General features: G+C 36.8%; 1 protein-coding gene across 1 annotated transcript in view; it reads right to left on the bottom strand.

Annotated features, from left to right (window-relative positions):
- LOC149796755 (N-alpha-acetyltransferase 15, NatA auxiliary subunit-like) overlaps positions 1-20,768 on the bottom strand; it is a 95,280-nt gene that overhangs the window by 38,097 nt on the left and 36,415 nt on the right. Inside the window, exons 10-12 of the mRNA XM_089961409.1 lie at positions 15,422-15,528; positions 6,419-6,491; positions 1,056-1,225 (exon numbers count right to left, since the gene is read on the bottom strand). Of these exons, the coding sequence (XP_089817535.1) occupies positions 1,056-1,225; positions 6,419-6,491; positions 15,422-15,528 (350 nt within the window). The remainder of the gene's footprint in view (positions 1-1,055; positions 1,226-6,418; positions 6,492-15,421; positions 15,529-20,768) is intronic.

Genomic DNA, 20,768 nt, shown 5'->3' on the forward strand with positions numbered 1-20,768 from the left:
CTGAGATACATTTCCTCCTTCAACAGACTGAATGAGGCAGACAAAATGAATGTGACTGGCTACTGTCAACTAGGTTCTAGCCTAAGGGTTTCCAAACAATTAACAAAGAGGTGAGCCCAGGTCTGACTTGATATTGGGTAGCACCGAAGTCTAAAAGGCAGATGAATCAACCTGACAACCCTGTTGATACTTCCTCCTCTTTCATCACCTGAATGACAAGGTTGGAATGAGCAGAGGACCCCAACAGAAGGAAATGACTTCCCAAAACACCAGTTCTGGGAACTTGTTCAAGAACACCAAACTGGAGTGGGCATCATTGTCCTGAACTCAATCCTGAGGAAAGATTGGACCATACTTCCTGGTCTCCTTCTTGGGAGAGAAAGATGCTGAATAGGGTTACAGGTAGCCCACTGGTTTAATGTGCTCACTGTTAAAGATTATTCACTTCCAACAATGGTATCTGAGAAAGCTTGCCAGTAGCTTCCCATGGGTTGGTGGTTCTTCACCATCAAATATACTGGCTAACATGTATAGTCTATTATGTGGTGAAAAATGACAGTCAAATGAAAAAAATGAAAATACATTTTAGCTGTAACGGAGAAATCAGACTGGAATCATGTTCTATTCAATTCTGGTCTCCAACTACTAACTGGATGAGAGAGTATTTAGGTTGTACTGGTGACTTAGTGTCACTGGAAAAAAAAAGCAACACACTAGCAGGTGGTGTAATATTGATATTGAACATAAAATCAGCAATGCTAATGATCCTGCCCTTTGCCCCAATGCCTTTACCCCATTTCCTGACCTCAATGCTCTTCAGTTTCACACAGCAAGGTGCTCATTCATGTTATTTGTGCCATCTCCTATGACTTGGTTCATAATGCATTTACCAATGCACAGTATTAAAGCATTCTTCACATTGTTACTGAAAAGCAAAACAAAAACAATGCCAGATAATCTTTTAAATGCCAGAGATACATATTCCAGCTGTAATTATAAAAATTGTCCAGTAAACTGCAGTGTTAGTTTTGAAAACTTGTCTGTGATCTACTTACCTTATAAATTTTTGCCTTAAGAACATATAGTTCTATAAGAAGTGGTGTGTGTTCTATTGCTAGATCCACATAGTGTAAAGATTTTCGTGTGTCTCCTCGATGGTCAAAGTGTTGAGCAAGGAAGTAGTACACCCAAACCAGAGCTGTTGGCGGCTCTTTATCACCTTCATCTAAAGAACAAAGAAAAACCAAAAATTTACTCCAATGATATTCTAGCTATGGAGGCATGTCCACATAATGGTACCATGCACTCCAATTTTTTTTCAAGGTCATGGGTCAGCCAAGCAGTAGCTATCAGACCTTCATCTGTCACCACAACATGTACAGCTGGTTCATAATCAAATGTTATGTAATTCAACAAATTCTCTTTAGGTATTGATGACATATCTCCCTAGAGAGCAACTACCCCCCCACCATTCCACATTAACCAGCTCTGCTGATCCAAGGTTAAAATTTATGGGACCAATTTTTATTAACAATCTTCATTTAAGCCAAACAGAAAACAGCTCTATTAGCCAAAAGGAAATTCAAGGAATTTGTACCACATCTTTCGTTTAATGGATGAGAGATGAAACCATATCTGTAATTTTTCAAAACATGATTGCTTTCGTTGGCACACTCAATGTTAGATTAGTACCATTTCCAATAGGGACAAACATCATTAAGGATGAACAAGACATTATAATTTGTCTTCTGGAGAAAACCATATGTCCATATGATTTTTCATTCTGGAGGAGTAACAATAAAAACTTTCATTCAGGAGTAGTGAAAGCAAGATTTTCAAATGGTCACTGTGGTGACCATATTGCTTGTCTGAGAAGTAAAGTCCAATGTTGATATGACAATCCCTTCAGGAGTAACAATAAGATTTTCAAGATGGTTGCTGTGATGGCCGTAATTTATTTGCAAGAAGCATAATATTATCATTTAGGACAAGCCAGACATCGTAAGAAGTCTCCTGCAACAAACCCCATACTGACAGGACCATCCATACAGAAAAAGTAGTAATATTAAGATTTTAAAGATGGCCACTATAGACCAAATAGACAATCTAAAACAGGGGTCTCAAACACGTGCCAAGCTGTATCATGTGGCCTGTAAAATGACTGGCATTACAAGGTGTCATGGGAGATAACGAAGGTGGTACTGTCCTTGGGCCATCGAAAATGCCCTCATGCGGCCCTCTGGGTGGTTTGAGTTTGAGAACCCTGCTCTAACAAAGTCCTCTGGTGAAAACCTCTTGTCACTATAACTCAAATTAGGAGAAGTAACATAAGGTTTTCAAGATGGCTGCTAAAGTGGATATATGGAAGTCATAGCAGCATCATTTTCATTCAAGATCAACCAAAGATCACATGTCTTCAAGGCTATGATCATCCATTTAGGACTAACAAAGATAGCCATTGTGCCCGTCAGATTGGACCCTCTAGAAAAGAACTCTTACGCAAACCTCATGGAATACTACTTTCTGTTTAGCAGCATCTTCACTAGCTAAGCTTCTGATATAATACTCTATTAACACTTTAGCAGATCAATCAGATATTTCAATGTTTTGTCCTAGCTACATCTATTGGATTTCAGTTTCCTCACTTAGTATATAATGCCAACTAACCAACAGCAGTGCTTTGTACACCATCCAAAAATGGAAGAGGCAATTGACTTCCAAAGGATACTTTGTAAGTTTAACATCAAAAGTATGACTACATACCAGAGAGAAGCCATTACAGGTATATCTGAGGGAAAGGATGAATTTGCACAAACAAAGACTAGCAGTGGAAAATTCTGAGTCCATTCCATTTGTCTGCTGCCCGTCTCGCAATCATGTAAAAACAGTGTTCAAATGTGAACAAGTTGATTTTGATTGGATGCGGTGGTTTGTTGTCACATCCAATGAAATTCACAGACCCAAAGCACTGAAATATATGATCGATCTGCCAAGGCGTTGATAGTGAAACATAGAAGAATCTTAGCTAGTGAAAATGGTTTAGCAGTTGCAATATGATTTTTAAAATGGCTGCTGTATTGGCCATATTGGATGTCATTTTCATTAGGATACTCTAGACAGCTTAAGAAATCTTTCTGAAAATTTAAAAAATGAGATTTTCAAGATGGTCTATTGTGATGGCCACATTGGCTGTTCGACTTGGGTCCAACTAGACCCATGGGATGAATGTGTATCATTTCATGTAAATTCTCCAAGTAGTTGTAGCAATAACAGAGTTGGTCCTAACATAGTAGAGTTAAAAATGAAAAATAAATTTTGGATTTTCTGGATCTTATGACAGCAAAGATATAATTTCATGCGTAGGTAACAGTATTATCATACCCATTAAGATGCTTACCATCTCTTCCATTATTTTAAAAGTGCCGACTGGACACAGACAATAAAGCGTTGTTTAACAATCTATACTATTGCATGCTGTTTGCTAATCTTGGTCAGCTTGATATTTTCAGTTGTATCAGACAAATGCAATTATATAAGTAATTATACACTTGTATCAGACAAATGCTATGTAAGTAATTATACAGTTGTATAAGACAAATGCTATATAAGTAATTATACAGTTGAGTCAGAAAAATACAATTATATAAATAGTTATAAAGACAGTGCACATCTAACTACTTACTGCATTACAGTCCATTCTCGAGTAATAATGACAAGGTCTTTTCTCATGGGAATAAACTTGTGTCATTTTACCATAGATCACTTCATGGAATTTTTTGTGGTGGGGAAAAAACAACACAGAAACAGAAAATTTTTTCAGGCTGTATTTGTAAAACCAACTCCTCTCTGAATCTGAATACCATAAAATCTGGTGAAAGTTTTCTAGATTTTATTTTTGTTCCGTTAATCATACCTCCACTAATCCATATCGATTCTGTGCCATAAATCATTCCCAGATTTCAGTGTAAGCATATTTGGATGCCCAACTACATCACCATACAATTGACTTTGGACCAAGACATTTTTTTTGTCAGTATAAAAAAGAAAAACAAGTGATAATGCCCATTTCACTCTTCCCTATCAACACATTCTACTCGTGTGGTTCAAACTTCAACTCTTAAAAAATTATGCGACTTTTCTGCATCAGCTACTGTAACTTAAATGAATGTGAATGAGACATTCTGTTCCTTTACCCACCCACCCCGTACAATTTACTCATCATTTAATGGATACTTTTATGTAGAGTTTAACTGCTGATTCATGGTTTGTCTACTTCAATCCAATTTTGAGGGCTGATACTTCTGGAATCTTATACTTTTGGAATCTCATGCAGTGAATATCCTACACTCAACTTCTAACTAACGGTTACTGGCATGAAATAAATCAGTATCAAACCCTTCAACCAGTCAGAAGTGAAAGTTGCCCCTTCAATGCGTGACAAGCTAGAAGCATATACACATCTCCCTCAATAACGCATGACAGGGTTAAAAAACAGAGACTGCACTACAAGCAAGGGCAAGAGTTATCGAGGGATTTCCATAACAATATGAAATGATACCATCCGCGCTAGACATCGCGAAAACTGACAAGGAGGGATGGATGTGTGAACTCGTCTGTTTAATGGCTGAATACTCGCTTTAAAATCATGGGGAATAATTGTCAATAAAGCATTTTTCTAATTTTTATGGAAAAATTAAATTGATATTCAAGATGCCCAACCGCTGAGAGATCGTTAACTTTATCCCAATTTAAAAAATCCATCACGTATACATGAAAACAATTGTGTAGTACATCAATGCTTTATTTTGTTTTGATCAGTCTGGTTCCCTGATCCATATTTTCCATGCTCTGCTCCCTACTATTGTGGAATGCAATGCAAGGATCATAACAAGCAAGGAACCAGACAACTGACTGCTTCAAATTCATAATCAAACAAGATTCCTTTTATTAAATGAAACTGAACATTTAGTTCATGAAACAGCCATCAATGTGAAAAACAATTCTTGTTATTGTTCTATTACTCAAATATTGATACCATGATTTCATTGCAAGTAATAGTGAAACTTTTAAACTGTGAGGAAATCTCTGAGTGCCAATTCAGGAATTCCAAGTTAACTACAAACTGTGAATGTAGCTTCTCGTTAATAAAACGTAAATGAGAACCAGAATTTGTCATCATCAAGTATTCATTTCGCTTGGTTGTCATTCTATCTTTCATCACAGTGGTGACAGAGAATACTAACTGAAGGTAGCTTAATATATTACTATTGCAAAAGATTTATAAGAGTGTTCGATTGATCACTTGAAAGGAGTTGGCCTGACACTACCAGGGTTGCTCGGTCTTATGCATCTTTTAATTTTTCATTTATTCCATCCTTTTTATTTGATACAAAAAGACATAATTAACATGATAATATAAGGAGACAGCTTTTAATTCATTGCACCAATACAACAAATACCTATGCAGATCAGGTATCAAAACACCCTTGGCACTTAATTAGATTCTCACAGAAACGCTTGTGGATATAGCTGATACAGTAGAGTGATATATTTCACATTTGAATACAACTAGGCATGTTGTATTTATGATCATTACACTTAAACCAAACTAAAAAATAGAACTAATACACAAATTCCACTTGATAACAAAAATCGTATTTAACTGATGGTCTTTATTTATAAAATTGCTGCCTCAAGTATGCGTTAGTGACTTTCATTGGTCAAAATTTCGTTGCATTTAAGATGTACCAAGAATGCTGTTTGGAGAGAAATTTTAACAAAATACATCATTTGTTATTAAAAGTTGATAATTCTATAACATTGATTCATATTTCGAGGTCATATCAACTGTTTATATGATAAAACAAGCGATATATGAAGGTTTCAATTACCACTTTTTATTGTGATTTTCTTTGATTTTCAACAAACAGGGGTAACTTTGGCACTTTCTAGTAGAAAATAAAAAAAGGATCCATGACTGACCCCGCATTATAAGCGGGTTCGCGAGTTTTCAGGGGACGAGTTGTCGAGGGAGTGGTGTACCCTGAAAAACAGGAATTAATCAGTTAAGCACTTCAATTATACATGGGGTGAAAAAGTTTGGAATGCTCCTTTACACTTGTAAGATGCGCGTGCCTGAATGCACCAATTGTAAATGACAAGAAGGCATGGGTTGGCACGTCATGTCATACAATGAATGTACTTAGATTTGCCTAGTAAAAAAATCCACCATGGGATTTAGGAAGCAAATAAACAATCTTAAACCAAAAACTTCACGCACATTTTCAATGATAATGACTGAACCTAATTCCAAAGTCAAGGCTGCTAGCAAGCATATCACATAATGAACTGCATTCAACCCAAGTACAAAAAAACCACCAACGGGTTTATGAAATATAAGTAAACAGCTTCAACTTACCAGAACGATCAAAGTGCTCATGTTCTTTCAAGTTTTCGGCATATTTAAGTACCAAATCTTCAACCACTTGCACCTGCAAACAAGATTTTACAAATATATCTAACACAATGACACAATATCTATAAGAAGACAAGGAAATGTTTTCTTCTGATACGTCTCACCTATGAATAATTTATTAACAATGACAATACCGTTACTGCGGTTGCTGGCCGAGTGATGAGGTACCTATGTCCTGCCATGTTGACAAAATACCAACATCTTGCTGTGGTGATACAGCAGTACCCATGTCTTGCCATGCAGATAGAGTATTCATGTCTTGCCATGCTGATAGAGTATTCATGTCTTGCCATGCTGATAGAGTATTCATGTCTTGCCATGCTGATACAGTACCCATGTCTTGCCATGCTGATACAGTACCCATGTCTTGCCATGCTGATACAGTACCCATGTCTTGCCATGCTGATACAGTACCCATGTCTTGCCATGCTGATACAGTACCCATGTTTAGCCATGCAGATACAGTACCCACGTCTTCTCATGTTCAAATAGTAGTATCCATGTCTGTGTGTGTGTGTGTGATTTAGATTTTTAATGTAGCTTTAAAAAAATTTAAGTCATATCATTATGATGCCTGCAGTGTCCCACCCGGTCACATTATCCTGACACCAACCTCTTAACACATTAACCCCTGTTGGTTTTTGTCATTTTTGTCTGAAATTCGAGTAGGAAACGCATTTTGAAAGCTATTTCAGAATAAATCCTAAATCACCAACTTCCAGGTGATCGTCCAATAACATACTCCCTAGTTGTGTTAGAAACATCGTTTTTCATTGGCTATTTGGCTTGCACCTGAGCAGAAGGGTAAAGTTGGAGTTCTTTTTTTTTTTTTTGTGGCTTAATGGACAATTTATTTTTGTATCAAGACCACTCTTTATTCCAAACGCCCATCTTATCCTACTTTTTGCAAAGGTTCATCTGTCTGTTTGCAGTTTGTACCGGTCTGCCTTAGATCTGAGACCAAAAAGTCTAAAATCTGGACACAAAATCTGATTCCGACCACGAGCCAATTTTGGGTAGAAAAAAATTGGGTCCAAAAAATGAGGTTTTTCCCTCTGTATTTTGCAGTGCAACTAGAAATTCCAGATTTTTTGTTATCATTGTAGAGCTACGTCTGTCTACCTTTCTATAATACCACCCACTTTAGTGTAAAATACATGACCTTGACGCTACAGAGCTCGGCAATAGGCTCCTACCTCCTGCCACTTAAACTCATCACCTGGGGTTAATGTGTTAAAGCTAAGTGCCAAGTGAGGCAGCTGCTAATACCATTTTTACAAGCCTTTGGTATAACTTGGCTGGGGTTTGAACCCATGACCTCCTGCATCTGTGGTGGATGCCCTAACCACTTAGGCCACTGAAGCAATCTGTATCTATGTCTAAATGTTCATAGAGTACTGGCATCTTGCCATATTGATACAGCATTGGGGTCCCAGATGGCTGAGTGGTGTAAGAAACTTTTACAGACCAATGCAAGTTTGTGTTGGCTCAACCAACAGGTGTATGTGAGAAAGCTTACCAGCAACTTTCTGGGTTCTTCCTCCACAAATGTACTGGCAACCATGCATACATGCCAACCCCGAGAAAGGTGTATGAGTAATTATTACTAATAAAAGTTGCAAAAAAGCATCATCTGAGCATAAACATTGTGATACGTTACATGCCATAATAACAGAACACTGTAAGAAAAATGTACAATTATTTTTGCTACTAACTTGGATCGGCACCTGGTTATAATTCTTGTCACAAATGGGCAAAATCCACATTGATTAATACCAGAATACAAGCAGAAAGCAAAATGATCATAAACTCGAGTCCACAAATTCTGCACTGAGCACACAGGCACTTGATCCAGAGGGAAACCAATAAACTGGGGAGGATGTTATTAGTTTTCCCCTGAACTGAGTACCTGTGAATGAACATGATGATGTGCTTGTCTGAGTGGTGTGTTATGTCACTCCCATATTCCTTTCAAATTTGTAAAGCACAATTGATTTGTCCTTTTTTCTGTTCTCACATGCTTTTAAGTTTAAAAGGATCTCTCTTCCCTAACATATTTCAGCCATCTTACATCCATGAGCTGTATCAATAAAGGCTATTTTGCTTAACATTTGGTGCCATTTTTTTTCACAGTACAGACTGGTTTACTGCCTAAGTGTGTTATCAATAAGATGAATATGTATGGCTAACATACAAATTGAAGAAACCCATCTGTTTCTTGGGATATGTGTCATATACAGTTGCTATAAATAGAAAATAAGGAAAGTATATGTACGTCTATGATGGACAAATTTGTATTCTTGCACTACTTGTTACATGTCTTTTTTTAAAAACAGAATATTCTCATATTTATATGAGCGGTATTAAAGAGATGACAATAAAAATGATGAAGATAACCTTTGAATGCTTCATTTTTATTGTATTTTTTAATGTACCATAAAGCGTAATCCTTATACAAGTGAGTGCGAGATGTAATCAGGTGAAAAAAAGCGTAATGATTATGCCAAAAACATAATGGTTGGCATATATGTACCATGTATAACCTATCATGTACAGAAAAATTGTACTTAACCCCCCCAAAACCAAACTCTGACACAGCAGTACCTATATCTTGTCATATTCATATAGTAGCAATGATTTCTTGCCATGTTCATAGAGTACGTATAATAATGTGACATGTTCATGTAGTAGTAATGACTTCTTGCCATGTTTATAGAGTACCTATAATATTGTGACATGTTCATATAGTAGCAATGATTTCTTGCCATGTTTATATAGTACCTATAATACTGTGTCATGTTCATATAGTAGCAATGATTTCTTGCCATGTTTAGAGTACCTATAATACTGTGTCATGTTCATATAGTAGCAATGATTTCTTGCCATGTTCATAGAGTACGTATAATAATGTGACATGTTCATGTAGTAGTAATGACTTCTTGCCATGTTCATAGAGTGAGTGTCAATATCTTGTCATATTCATATAGTAGCAATGATTTCTTGCCATGTTCATAGAGTACGTATAATAATGTGACATGTTCATGTAGTAGTAATGACTTCTTGCCATGTTCATAGAGTGAGTGTCAATATCTTGTCATGTTCATATAGTAGCAATGATTTCTTGCCATGTTCATAGAGTACGTATAATAATGTGACATGTTCATGTAGTAGTAATGACTTCTTGCCATGTTTATAGAGTGAGTATCAATATCTTGTCATGTTCATATAGTAGCAATGATTTCTTGCCATGTTCATAGAGCGAGTACCTATATCTAGTCATGTTCATGTAGTAGTAATGATTTATTGCCATGTTCATAGAGTACGTATAATAATGTGACATGTTCATATAGTAGTAATGATTTATTGCCATGTTCATAGAGTGAGTATCAATATCTTGTCATGTTCATATAGTAGCAATGATTTCTTGCCATGTTCATAGAGTACGTATAATAATGTGACATGTTCATGTAGTAGTAATGACTTCTTGCCATGTTCATAGAGTGAGTGTCAATATCTTGTCATGTTCATATAGTAGCAATGATTTCTTGCCATGTTCATAGAGTACGTATAATAATGTGACATGTTCATGTAGTAGTAATGACTTCTTGCCATGTTTATAGAGTGAGTATCAATATCTTGTCATGTTCATATAGTAGCAATGATTTCTTGTCATGTTCATAGAGCGAGTACCTATATCTAGTCATGTTCATGTAGTAGTAATGATTTATTGCCATGTTCAAAGACTGAGTACCTACATCTTGTCATGTTCATGTAGTAGCAATGATTTCTTGCAATGTTCATAGAGTACCTATATTGTGACATGTTCATGTACTAGTAATAATGATTTCTTGTCATGTTCATAGAGTACCTATAATATTGTGACATGTTCATGTAGTAGTAATGATTTCTTGTCATGTTTATAGAGTACCTATAATATTGTGACATGTTCATATAGTAGCAATGATTTCTTGTCATGTTTATAGAGTACCTATAATATTGTGACATGTTCATGTAGTAGTAATGATTTCTTGTCATGTTTATAGAGTACCTATAATATTGTGACATGTTCATATAGTAGCAATGATTTCTTGCCATGTTTATAGAGTACCTATAATATTGTGACATGTTCATATAGTAGCAATGATTTCTTGCCATGTTTATAGAGTACCTATAATATTGTGACATGTTCATATAGTAGCAATGATTTCTTGCCATGTTTATAGAGTACCTATAATAATGTGACATGTTCATGTAGTAGTAATGACTTCTTGCCATGTTTATAGAGTGAGTATCAATATCTTGTCATGTTCATATAGTAGCAATGATTTCTTGCCATGTTCATAGAGCGAGTACCTATATCTAGTCATGTTCATGTAGTAGTAATGATTTATTGCCATGTTCATAGAGTACGTATAATAATGTGACATGTTCATATAGTAGTAATGATTTATTGCCATGTTCATAGAGTGAGTATCAATATCTTGTCATGTTCATATAGTAGCAATGATTTCTTGCCATGTTCATAGAGTACGTATAATAATGTGACATGTTCATGTAGTAGTAATGACTTCTTGCCATGTTCATAGAGTGAGTGTCAATATCTTGTCATGTTCATATAGTAGCAATGATTTCTTGCCATGTTCATAGAGTACGTATAATAATGTGACATGTTCATGTAGTAGTAATGACTTCTTGCCATGTTTATAGAGTGAGTATCAATATCTTGTCATGTTCATATAGTAGCAATGATTTCTTGCCATGTTCATAGAGCGAGTACCTATATCTAGTCATGTTCATGTAGTAGTAATGATTTATTGCCATGTTCAAAGACTGAGTACCTACATCTTGTCATGTTCATGTAGTAGCAATGATTTCTTGCAATGTTCATAGAGTACCTATATTGTGACATGTTCATGTACTAGTAATAATGATTTCTTGTCATGTTCATAGAGTACCTATAATATTGTGACATGTTCATGTAGTAGTAATGATTTCTTGTCATGTTTATAGAGTACCTATAATATTGTGACATGTTCATATAGTAGCAATGATTTCTTGTCATGTTTATAGAGTACCTATAATATTGTGACATGTTCATGTAGTAGTAATGATTTCTTGTCATGTTTATAGAGTACCTATAATATTGTGACATGTTCATATAGTAGCAATGATTTCTTGCCATGTTTATAGAGTACCTATAATATTGTGACATGTTCATATAGTAGCAATGATTTCTTGCCATGTTTATAGAGTACCTATAATAGTGTCATGTTCATATAGTAGCAATGATTTCTTGCCATGTTTATATAGTACCTATAATATTGTGACATGTTCATATAGTAGCAATGATTTCTTGCCATGTTTATAGAGTACCTATAATATTGTGACATGTTCATATAGTAGCAATGATTTCTTGCCATGTTTATAGAGTACCTATAATATTGTGTCATGTTCATATAGTAGCAATGATTTCTTGCCATGTTTATATAGTACCTATAATATTGTGACATGTTCATATAGTAGCAATGATTTCTTGCCATGTTTATAGAGTACCTATAATATTGTGTCATGTTCATATAGTAGCAATGATTTCTTGCCATGTTTATATAGTACCTATAATATTGTGACATGTTCATATAGTAGCAATGATTTCTTGCCATGTTTATATAGTACCTATAATATTGTGTCATGTTCATATAGTAGCAATGATTTCTTGCCATGTTTATATAGTACCTATAATATTGTGACATGTTCATATAGTAGCAATGATTTCTTGCCATGTTTATAGAGTACCTATAATATTGTGTCATGTTCATATAGTAGCAATGATTTCTTGCCATGTTTATATAGTACCTATAATATTGTGTCATGTTCATATAGTAGCAATGATTTCTTGCCATGTTTATATAGTACCTATAATACTGTGTCATGTTCATATAGTAGCAATGATTTCTTGCCATGTTTATATAGTACCTATAATATTGTGTCATGTTCATATAGTAGCAATGATTTCTTGCCATGTTTATATAGTACCTATAATACTGTGTCATGTTCATATAGTAGCAATGATTTCTTGCCATGTTTAGAGTACCTATATCTTGTCATGTTCATGTAGTAGTAATGACTTCTTGCCATGTTTAGAGTACCTATATCTTGTCATGTTCATGTAGTAGTAATGACTTCTTGCCATGTTTAGAGTACCTATATCTTGTCATGTTCATGTAGTAGCAATGATTTCTTGCCATGTTTAGAGTACCTATATCTTGTCATGTTCATGTAGTAGTAATGACTTCTTGCCATGTTCATAGAGTGAGTACATATATATTGTCATGTTCATATAGTAGCAATGATTTCTTGCAATGTTCATAGAGTGAGTACCTATATCTTGTCATGTTCATACAGTAGTACCCATGTCTTGCCATACTGATACAGTACCTATGTGTTGTCATGTTCACACAATAGTACCCATGTCTTGCCATACTGATACAGTACCTATGTGTTGTCATGTTCACAAAGTAGTACCCATGTCTTGCCATACTGATACAGTACCTATGTGTTGTCATGTTCACACAGTAGTACCCATGTCTTGCCATACTGATATAGTACCTATGTGTTGTCATGTTCACACAGTAGTACCCATGTCTTGCCATATTGATACAGTACCTATGTGTTGTCATGTTCACACAGTAGTACCCATGTCTTGCCATATTGATACAGTACCTAAGTGTTGTCATGTTCACACAGTAGTACCCATGTCTTGCCATACTGATACAGTACCTATGTGTTGTCATGTTCACACAGTAGTACCCATGTCTTGCCATACTGATACAGTACCTATGTGTTGTCATGTTCACACAGTAGTACCCATGTCTTGCCATACTGATACAGTACCTACGCGTTGTCATTTTCACACAGTAGTACCCATGTCTTGTCATACTGATACAGTACCTATGTGTTGTCATGTTCACACAGTAGTAACCATGTCTTGCCATACTGATACAGTACTTATGTGTTGTCATGTTCACACAGTAGTACCCATGTCTTGCCATACTGATACAGTACCTATGTGTTGTCATGTTCACACAGTAGTACCCATGTCTTGCTCAGCTGCCTTCCATAAAAGATGAATAAACTGAGGCAGAAACCATGCAAAAGCTACTCCCCACAGAAGTGTTGTTTCAGTCTTTGCTGCACGAAATTACCAACACTAGCAACAGGAGTACCAGAAAAGACACATGCCCATCTTGGGGAACAGCAGGTAAGACTAGGTGTACCAGAAAAGACACATGATATGCCCATCTTGGGGAACAGGGGTAAGACTAGGTGTACCATAAAAGACACATGATATGCCCATCTTGGGAAACAGGGGGTAAGACTAGGTGTATCAGAAAAGACACATGATATGCCCATCTTGGGGAACAGGGGGTAAGACTAGGTGTACCAGAAAAGACACATGATATGCAGATCTTGGGGAACAGGGTGTAAGACTAGGAGTACAAAAGACCATGTTGAGATAAGTACAAAGCATAAGTTTTATTAAAAATCTTCTTTGGTTCAAAAGTTATAACCATACATAGATGTCACCTAGTTTTCAACTTTTCCTTGCCATGATCTCGAGGCAGGTAGCATGGTTTATATTATGAGACACAACCTCTGGTTATAACACATACAAGTACACAGATCTAAATCAGATTCACATAGCATGGTTTATATTACGAGACACATCCTCTGGTTATAACACGTACAAGTACACAGATCTAAATCAGATTCACATACTTACTGCTGTGACCTTCACCTTGAGGCATAGCTAAGGAACGTAATATGCCATCAAAACATGATTGATAATTGGCTATAGCATTTTCAGTGGTTCCCCCGAGTTACACTCTGGACAAGGATACAAGTTACAGAATGACATTTTCCCTCATCGTGACCGTGAGGCAGGGTGTATGGCTATGGCGTCTAGCATTGGAAAGCAATAGAGTTTGGAACTGTTTCATTATTTTCAGTGATTTCAAAAAGATATGCCTCAAGTAAAGGTAAAATTGCATTATCCCATGATATGATCTCGATTTAAAAGCGGGGGGAATGGATCAAGTACTCTATACTATCATTAGTCATCTTATATCCTTGGGAAAGTTTCATTAAAATATCTGTTACAAAGTTCTTGGGCCAGGCCAAGCTGATGTTAATGGAGAGATGAACAACACCAGGACATACTACGTTCAAATTAAAATGGGCATCTAAAAGTCACACACCAAAATTTTCTGTTGAATTTGTTAAAATCATACATCATATCTGGAAGCCTGCACTTGCTTACTTCTTTAAATCTCCTTTTTACTAAGATAATCCACCACCACCCTTTTTTAAATGGGGTGGGGTGGTCAGTCCACCTCCTCCTATTTTCAGTTCTTATGTCAACCCCGTCAAACTAAACCTATAATGTACATATAAACCTGATATTTATGATGGAGAGAAAGGGAATGTCCAAGTGTCAACACAATTCCATGTAACTCTGTTCATATCAGGTCAAAGGTAACAGAGGCCAAATTTTCAAGAATTTCTCGCATACTTGGAAGCCATATTGACACTTCCACAAAACTTAGAATATAACTGTTTTAATTTTAGAACAGAACTTATACATCTCCAACACATTTTCCTTACTGAAGTTAATCGAGGCATGATTAATTGGTTGCATATGTCAGAAATCTTTTGATCACAATTTCAGCTGGTCAATGAATGCCAAATCTGGTTTAACTCAGTGTTAATTTTAATGAAACAAATCTCTATTTTCACTGCACTGAATCTTTTAAGCCCCTGCTCCACCCCCAAATCAAATGTGTCAATATCATCATCTTGTGTTGTAAGATGCAAAATGTTTGGTATGGATATTTGTGTTGTGATTACAATTATGAAACTTTGCTACATAAAATTGTGTATGCAGCTCACCTTCCATGGATCTTTGTAAACTGACTTCAGAGTGACAAATAGAGGGGGTACTCCTTTGTGGAATGATGACCTCAAGTACTTGTCCAGCAATCTTTTGAATAGGTCCCCTGTACATGAGATAAAAAACAGACATGGAAATTAATGCAGAGTCAAACATGAGGAGCCTGGATAGTTCATTGGTAATACACTCTATCTAAACATTTGCTTTCCAGGCATGTGTAGGGGTATGTGATTCATCTATACATCATGAGACCCATTAATACAGGACTATATATTTTAACAGCCAAGTTCAATTTTTTATCACAATTATATGGTTAAACAGACAAGTTCAGAGTTTCATCAGGGTTGTGTAGTTTAACAGACAAGTGCAGATTTTCATCAGGGTCGTGTGTATGATTTGGATTTTTAATGTAGTTTTAATAATTTTCAGTCATATCGCTATGATGTCTGCAGCGTGGCAGTTTATAGTGATGTCTAGCACTGAGGCATCATGCCCCACTCAGTCACATTATCCTGACACCAGGCCAACCAGTCCTAACAATAACCTCTTAATGCTGAGCGCCAAGCGAGGCAGCTGTTAGTATCATTTTTTAAATGTCTTTGGTATGACTCGGCTGGGGATCGAAAACATGACCTCTCACATCCGAGGCAGACACTCTTACCACTAGGCCACTGGAGTGGTGATTTTCATCAGGGTTGTGTGGTTAAACAGCCAGGTACAGATTTTCATCCAAGTTATATGATTAAACAGACAAGTTCAGATTTTCAACAGGGTTGTGTGGTTAAACAGCCAAGTACAGATTTTCATCAGGGCTGTGTGGTTAAACAGCCAAGTACAGATTTTCATCAGGGTTGTGTGGTTAAACAATCAAGCAGAGATTTTCATTACACTGAACAGTCAAGTTCAGATTTTCATCAGGTTAGTGTGGTTAAACAATCAAGTCAAGATTTTCATCAGGGTTGTGTGATTAAACAGCCACGTCCAGATTTTCATTATGCTGAACAGCCAAGTTCAGATTTTCATCAGGGTTGTGCGATTGAACAGCCAAGTACAGATTTTCATCAGGGTTGTGTGGTTAAACATCCAAGTACAGATTTTCATCAGGGTTGTGTGGTTAAACAGCCAGGTACAGATTTTCATCCAAGTTATATGATTAAACAGACAATTTCAGATTTTCATCAGGTTGTGTGGTTAAACAGCCAAATTCAGATTTTCATCAGGGTTGTGTGGTTAAACAGCCAAGTATAGATTTTCATCAGGGTTGTGTGGTTAAACAGCCAAGTACAGATTTTCATCAGGGTTGTGTGGTTAAACAGCCAGGTACAGATTTTCATCCAAGTTATATGATTAAACAGCCAAGTTCAGATTTTCATCAGGGTTGTGTGGTTAAACAGCCAAGTACAGATTTTCATCAGGGTTGTGTGGTTAAACAGTCAGGTACAGACTTTCATCCAAGTTATATGATTAAACAGCCAAGTTCAGATTTTCATCAGGGTTCTGTGGTTAAACAGCCAAGTTCAGATTTTCATCAGGGTTGTGTGGTTAAACAGCCAAGTACAGATTTTCATCAGGGTTGTGTGGTTAAACAGCCAAGTTCAGATTTTCATCAGGGTTGTGTGGTTAAACAGCCAAGTACAGATTTTCATCAGGGTTGTGTGGTTAAACAATCAAGCAGAGATTTTCATTACACTGAACAGTCAAGTTCAGATTTTCATCAGGGTTGTGTGGTTAAACAATCAAGTCGAGATTTTCATCAGGGTTGTGTGATTAAACAGCCACGTCCAGATTTTCATTATGCTGAACAGCCAAGTTCAGATTTTCATCAGGGTTGTGCGATTGAACAGCCAAGTACAGATTTTCATCAGGGTTGTGTGGTTAAACATCCAAGTACAGATTTTCATCAGGGTTGTGTGGTTAAACAATCAAGCAGAGATTTTCATTACGTTGAACAGTCAAGTTCAGATTTTCATCAGGGTTGTGTTGTTAAACAATCAAGTACAAATTTTCATCAGGGTTGTGTGATTAAACAGCCACGTACAGATTTTCATTATGCTGAACAGCCAAGTTCAGATTTTCATCAGGGTTGTATGGTTAAACAGCCAAGTACAGATTTTCATCAGGGCTGTGATTAAACAGCCAAGTACAGATTTTCATCAGGATTGTGTGATTGAACAGCCAAGTACAGATTTTCATCAGGGTTGTGTGGTTAAACAGCCAAGTACAGATTTTCATCAGGGCTGTGTGGTTAAACAGCCAAGTACAGATTTTCAATAGGGTTGTGTGGTTAAACAGCCAAGTAGAGATTTTCATTGGGGTTATTTTTTGCTACATTATATGGTTAAACAGACAAGTGCAGACTGTACTCCAAGATAAAGCATTAAAGAAACATCAAAATTCTGTGAAAGGCATACAAAATAAAAGATAGTAAAATTTATCAAACTTGAAAAAATAAAGGTTGAAAATTTGTTCTACAAGTCACAAGTGGTTGCAGGTTTAAATGAAAATCATAACACTGGCTCTTCAATGCTGATTAAAAGTTTTAAAAAATGCGAATATAAAGAATCATAAAAAATATAGGAAAATAAAGCCTTCCAGAAACATTAAGTACTAAATGCTAAAGGTGTGTGTGTGTTGAACCTGCCATAACGTCACCATGTACACCATAGATCAACATGTACACTGTACCTTTGTAGATCAACATGTACACTGTACCTGCTGTAACACAATCATGTACACCATACCTTTGTAGATCAACATGTACACTGTACCTTTGTAGATCAACGTGTACACTGTACCTGCTGTAACACAATCATGTACACCATATCTTTGTAGATCAACATGTACACTGTACCTTTGTAGGTCAACATGTACACTGTACCTGCTGTAACACAATCATGCACACCTTACCTTTGTAACATCAACATGTACACCTTACCTATGTAACATCACCATGTACACCGTACCTTTGTAGCATCAACATGTACACCTTACCTATGTAACATCACCACGTACACTGTACCTTTGTAGCAACATGTACACCTTACCTCTGTAACATCACCATGTACACCTTACCTTTGTAGCATCAACATGTACACCTTACCTTTGTAGCATCAACATGTACACCTACCTTTGTAGCATCAACATGTACACCTTACCTTTGTAGCATCAACATGTACACCTTACCTTTGTAGCATCAACATGTACACTATACCAATGTAGTGTCATAAATTACACTGGTCAACAGTGAAATCATTACTGACTTGAAAAGGCCCTAATCTGTAGTATTTTGGTGTGCCGAACACGAATATAACCGTGAAAAATTTGTATTGGCTCTCGTTTTGAAGATATTCATATACCTCATTTTCTATGTTTCACTGTGTAAATTTCTCCAGTACGACTGCAGCAACATCCGGAATAATGATGTAACATTGCATAATACCATCATGCTCACATCATCCACAGTTGATTGCATCATTTTCTGATGCAGTGCAATACTAATGCCATGCGGCTGCTGAAGTAAGTTGACGTCAGCAGTGTACTATACATGTGTAGGCCTATTATACTAATGCCAGGCGGCTGCTGAAGCTGACGTAAGCAGTGTACTATATAAAGCCCAATCAGATAGGTTCAGCATTTAAAATATTTTAGACGTTGTGCGAGACAATTCAAGCTACTGTTACATAAAACTTATTATTTTATCCATTTACGTACAATAAAGAACAGTAATGCCTCGAAAGTGTGTTAATACCGCGGACAATTTTTGCTATATTTGTGGGGAAGTGACATTTGCCAACCAGAAGAAAAGTATCAATTCTCAAGTGAAGAAGGCATATCATCTTTACTTCGGATGCAAGGTTGGTGACCAAGACAAGCCTTGGGCTCCGCATATATGCTGTGCTACATGTACAACACAGCTTTCACAGTGGTTGAATTGCAAAAGGTCATCAATGCCGTTTGCAGTCCCAATGGTGTGGAGAGAGCCAAGCAACCACCTAAATGACTGTTACTTCTGCTTGGTTCCTCCTCTTTCCGGCGGAATAACGAAGCGAAAGAAGTCGAGAATAGTCTACCCAAACATTCCGTCTGCATTGAGACCAGTTCCACATGGTGAGGGACTTCCTATTCCAGAACCTCCAGCAGAATATTCTCTTGATTCATCTGACGAAGACAAAGGTGAGTCGACCTGTTCTTCTCCTGGTCCATCAGCATGCAGTGATCCAGATTTTCACTGTGGTGCATCATCAACCCCACACAGAATAACACAGGAAGAACTAAATGACCTGATTCGTGATTTGGACTTATCAAAGAACAAGGCAGAATTGCTAGGATCAAGACTCCAACAATGGAATCTTCTAGAAGAAGATGTCACAATTACTGCATATCGAAAGCGCCACCAGCAATTGGAGCCTTTCTTCAGAAAGGAAAGTAATCTGATATTCTGTTCTGATATTGAGGGCCTCATGAATGCTTTAAAAATCACTCATGACCCACAAGAATGGAGACTATTTGTGGACTCTTCGAAACTGAGTCTCAAGGCTGTGCTTTTGCACAATGGAAACATTCTTCCATCTATTCCAGTAGCGTATGCTGTCCACATGAAAGAGACATACGATAACTTAAGGCAGCTACTGAATTCCATTGAGTATAACAAGTACAGCTGGCACCTCTGTGGTGATTTGAAGGTAGTTGCCCTTTTAATGGGACTGCAGCAAGGATATACAAAATACATGTGTTTCTTATGCGAGTGGGATAGCCGAGCAAGGGAAATGCACTACATGAGGAAGGAATGGACTCACAGGCAGAATGTAGCCATTGGAGAGAAGAATATCCAACACCCAGCTCTGGTTGAGGCTCAGAAAATCTTGCTACCACCCCTTCACATCAAACTAGGTTTGATGAAGAACTTCGTGAAAGCCACTGACCGGACTTTGCCAGCATTCCGATACCTGCATGAAAAATTCCCTCGACTCAGCGAAGCAAAGATTAAAGAGGGAGTTTTTGTGGGTCCTCAGATTCGAGAGCTTTTCAAAGATGACCGGTTCAACAACTTGCTGGAAGGTGACGCGAAACAAGCATGGAATGCTGTTCGCCTAGTTTCTACAAACTTCCTCGGAAATGTTAGGGCAGAAAACTATAAGGAACTAGTAGAAGACATGTTGATGAAGTATAAGAAACTTGGCTGCAATATGTCTCTAAAGATTCACTTCCTTCATTCCCATTTGGATTTCTTTCCTAGCAACTGTGGTATTGTTAGTGATGAACACGGCGAACGTTTTCATCAAGATATCGCAACAATGGAACAAAGATACCAGGGAAAATGGTCCACTACAATGCTGGCTGACTACT

This window comes from Sinohyriopsis cumingii, chromosome 6, assembly GCF_028554795.1.
Source record: "Sinohyriopsis cumingii isolate HCF-2022 chromosome 6, ASM2855479v2, whole genome shotgun sequence".
NCBI lineage: Eukaryota > Metazoa > Mollusca > Bivalvia > Unionida > Unionidae > Sinohyriopsis > Sinohyriopsis cumingii.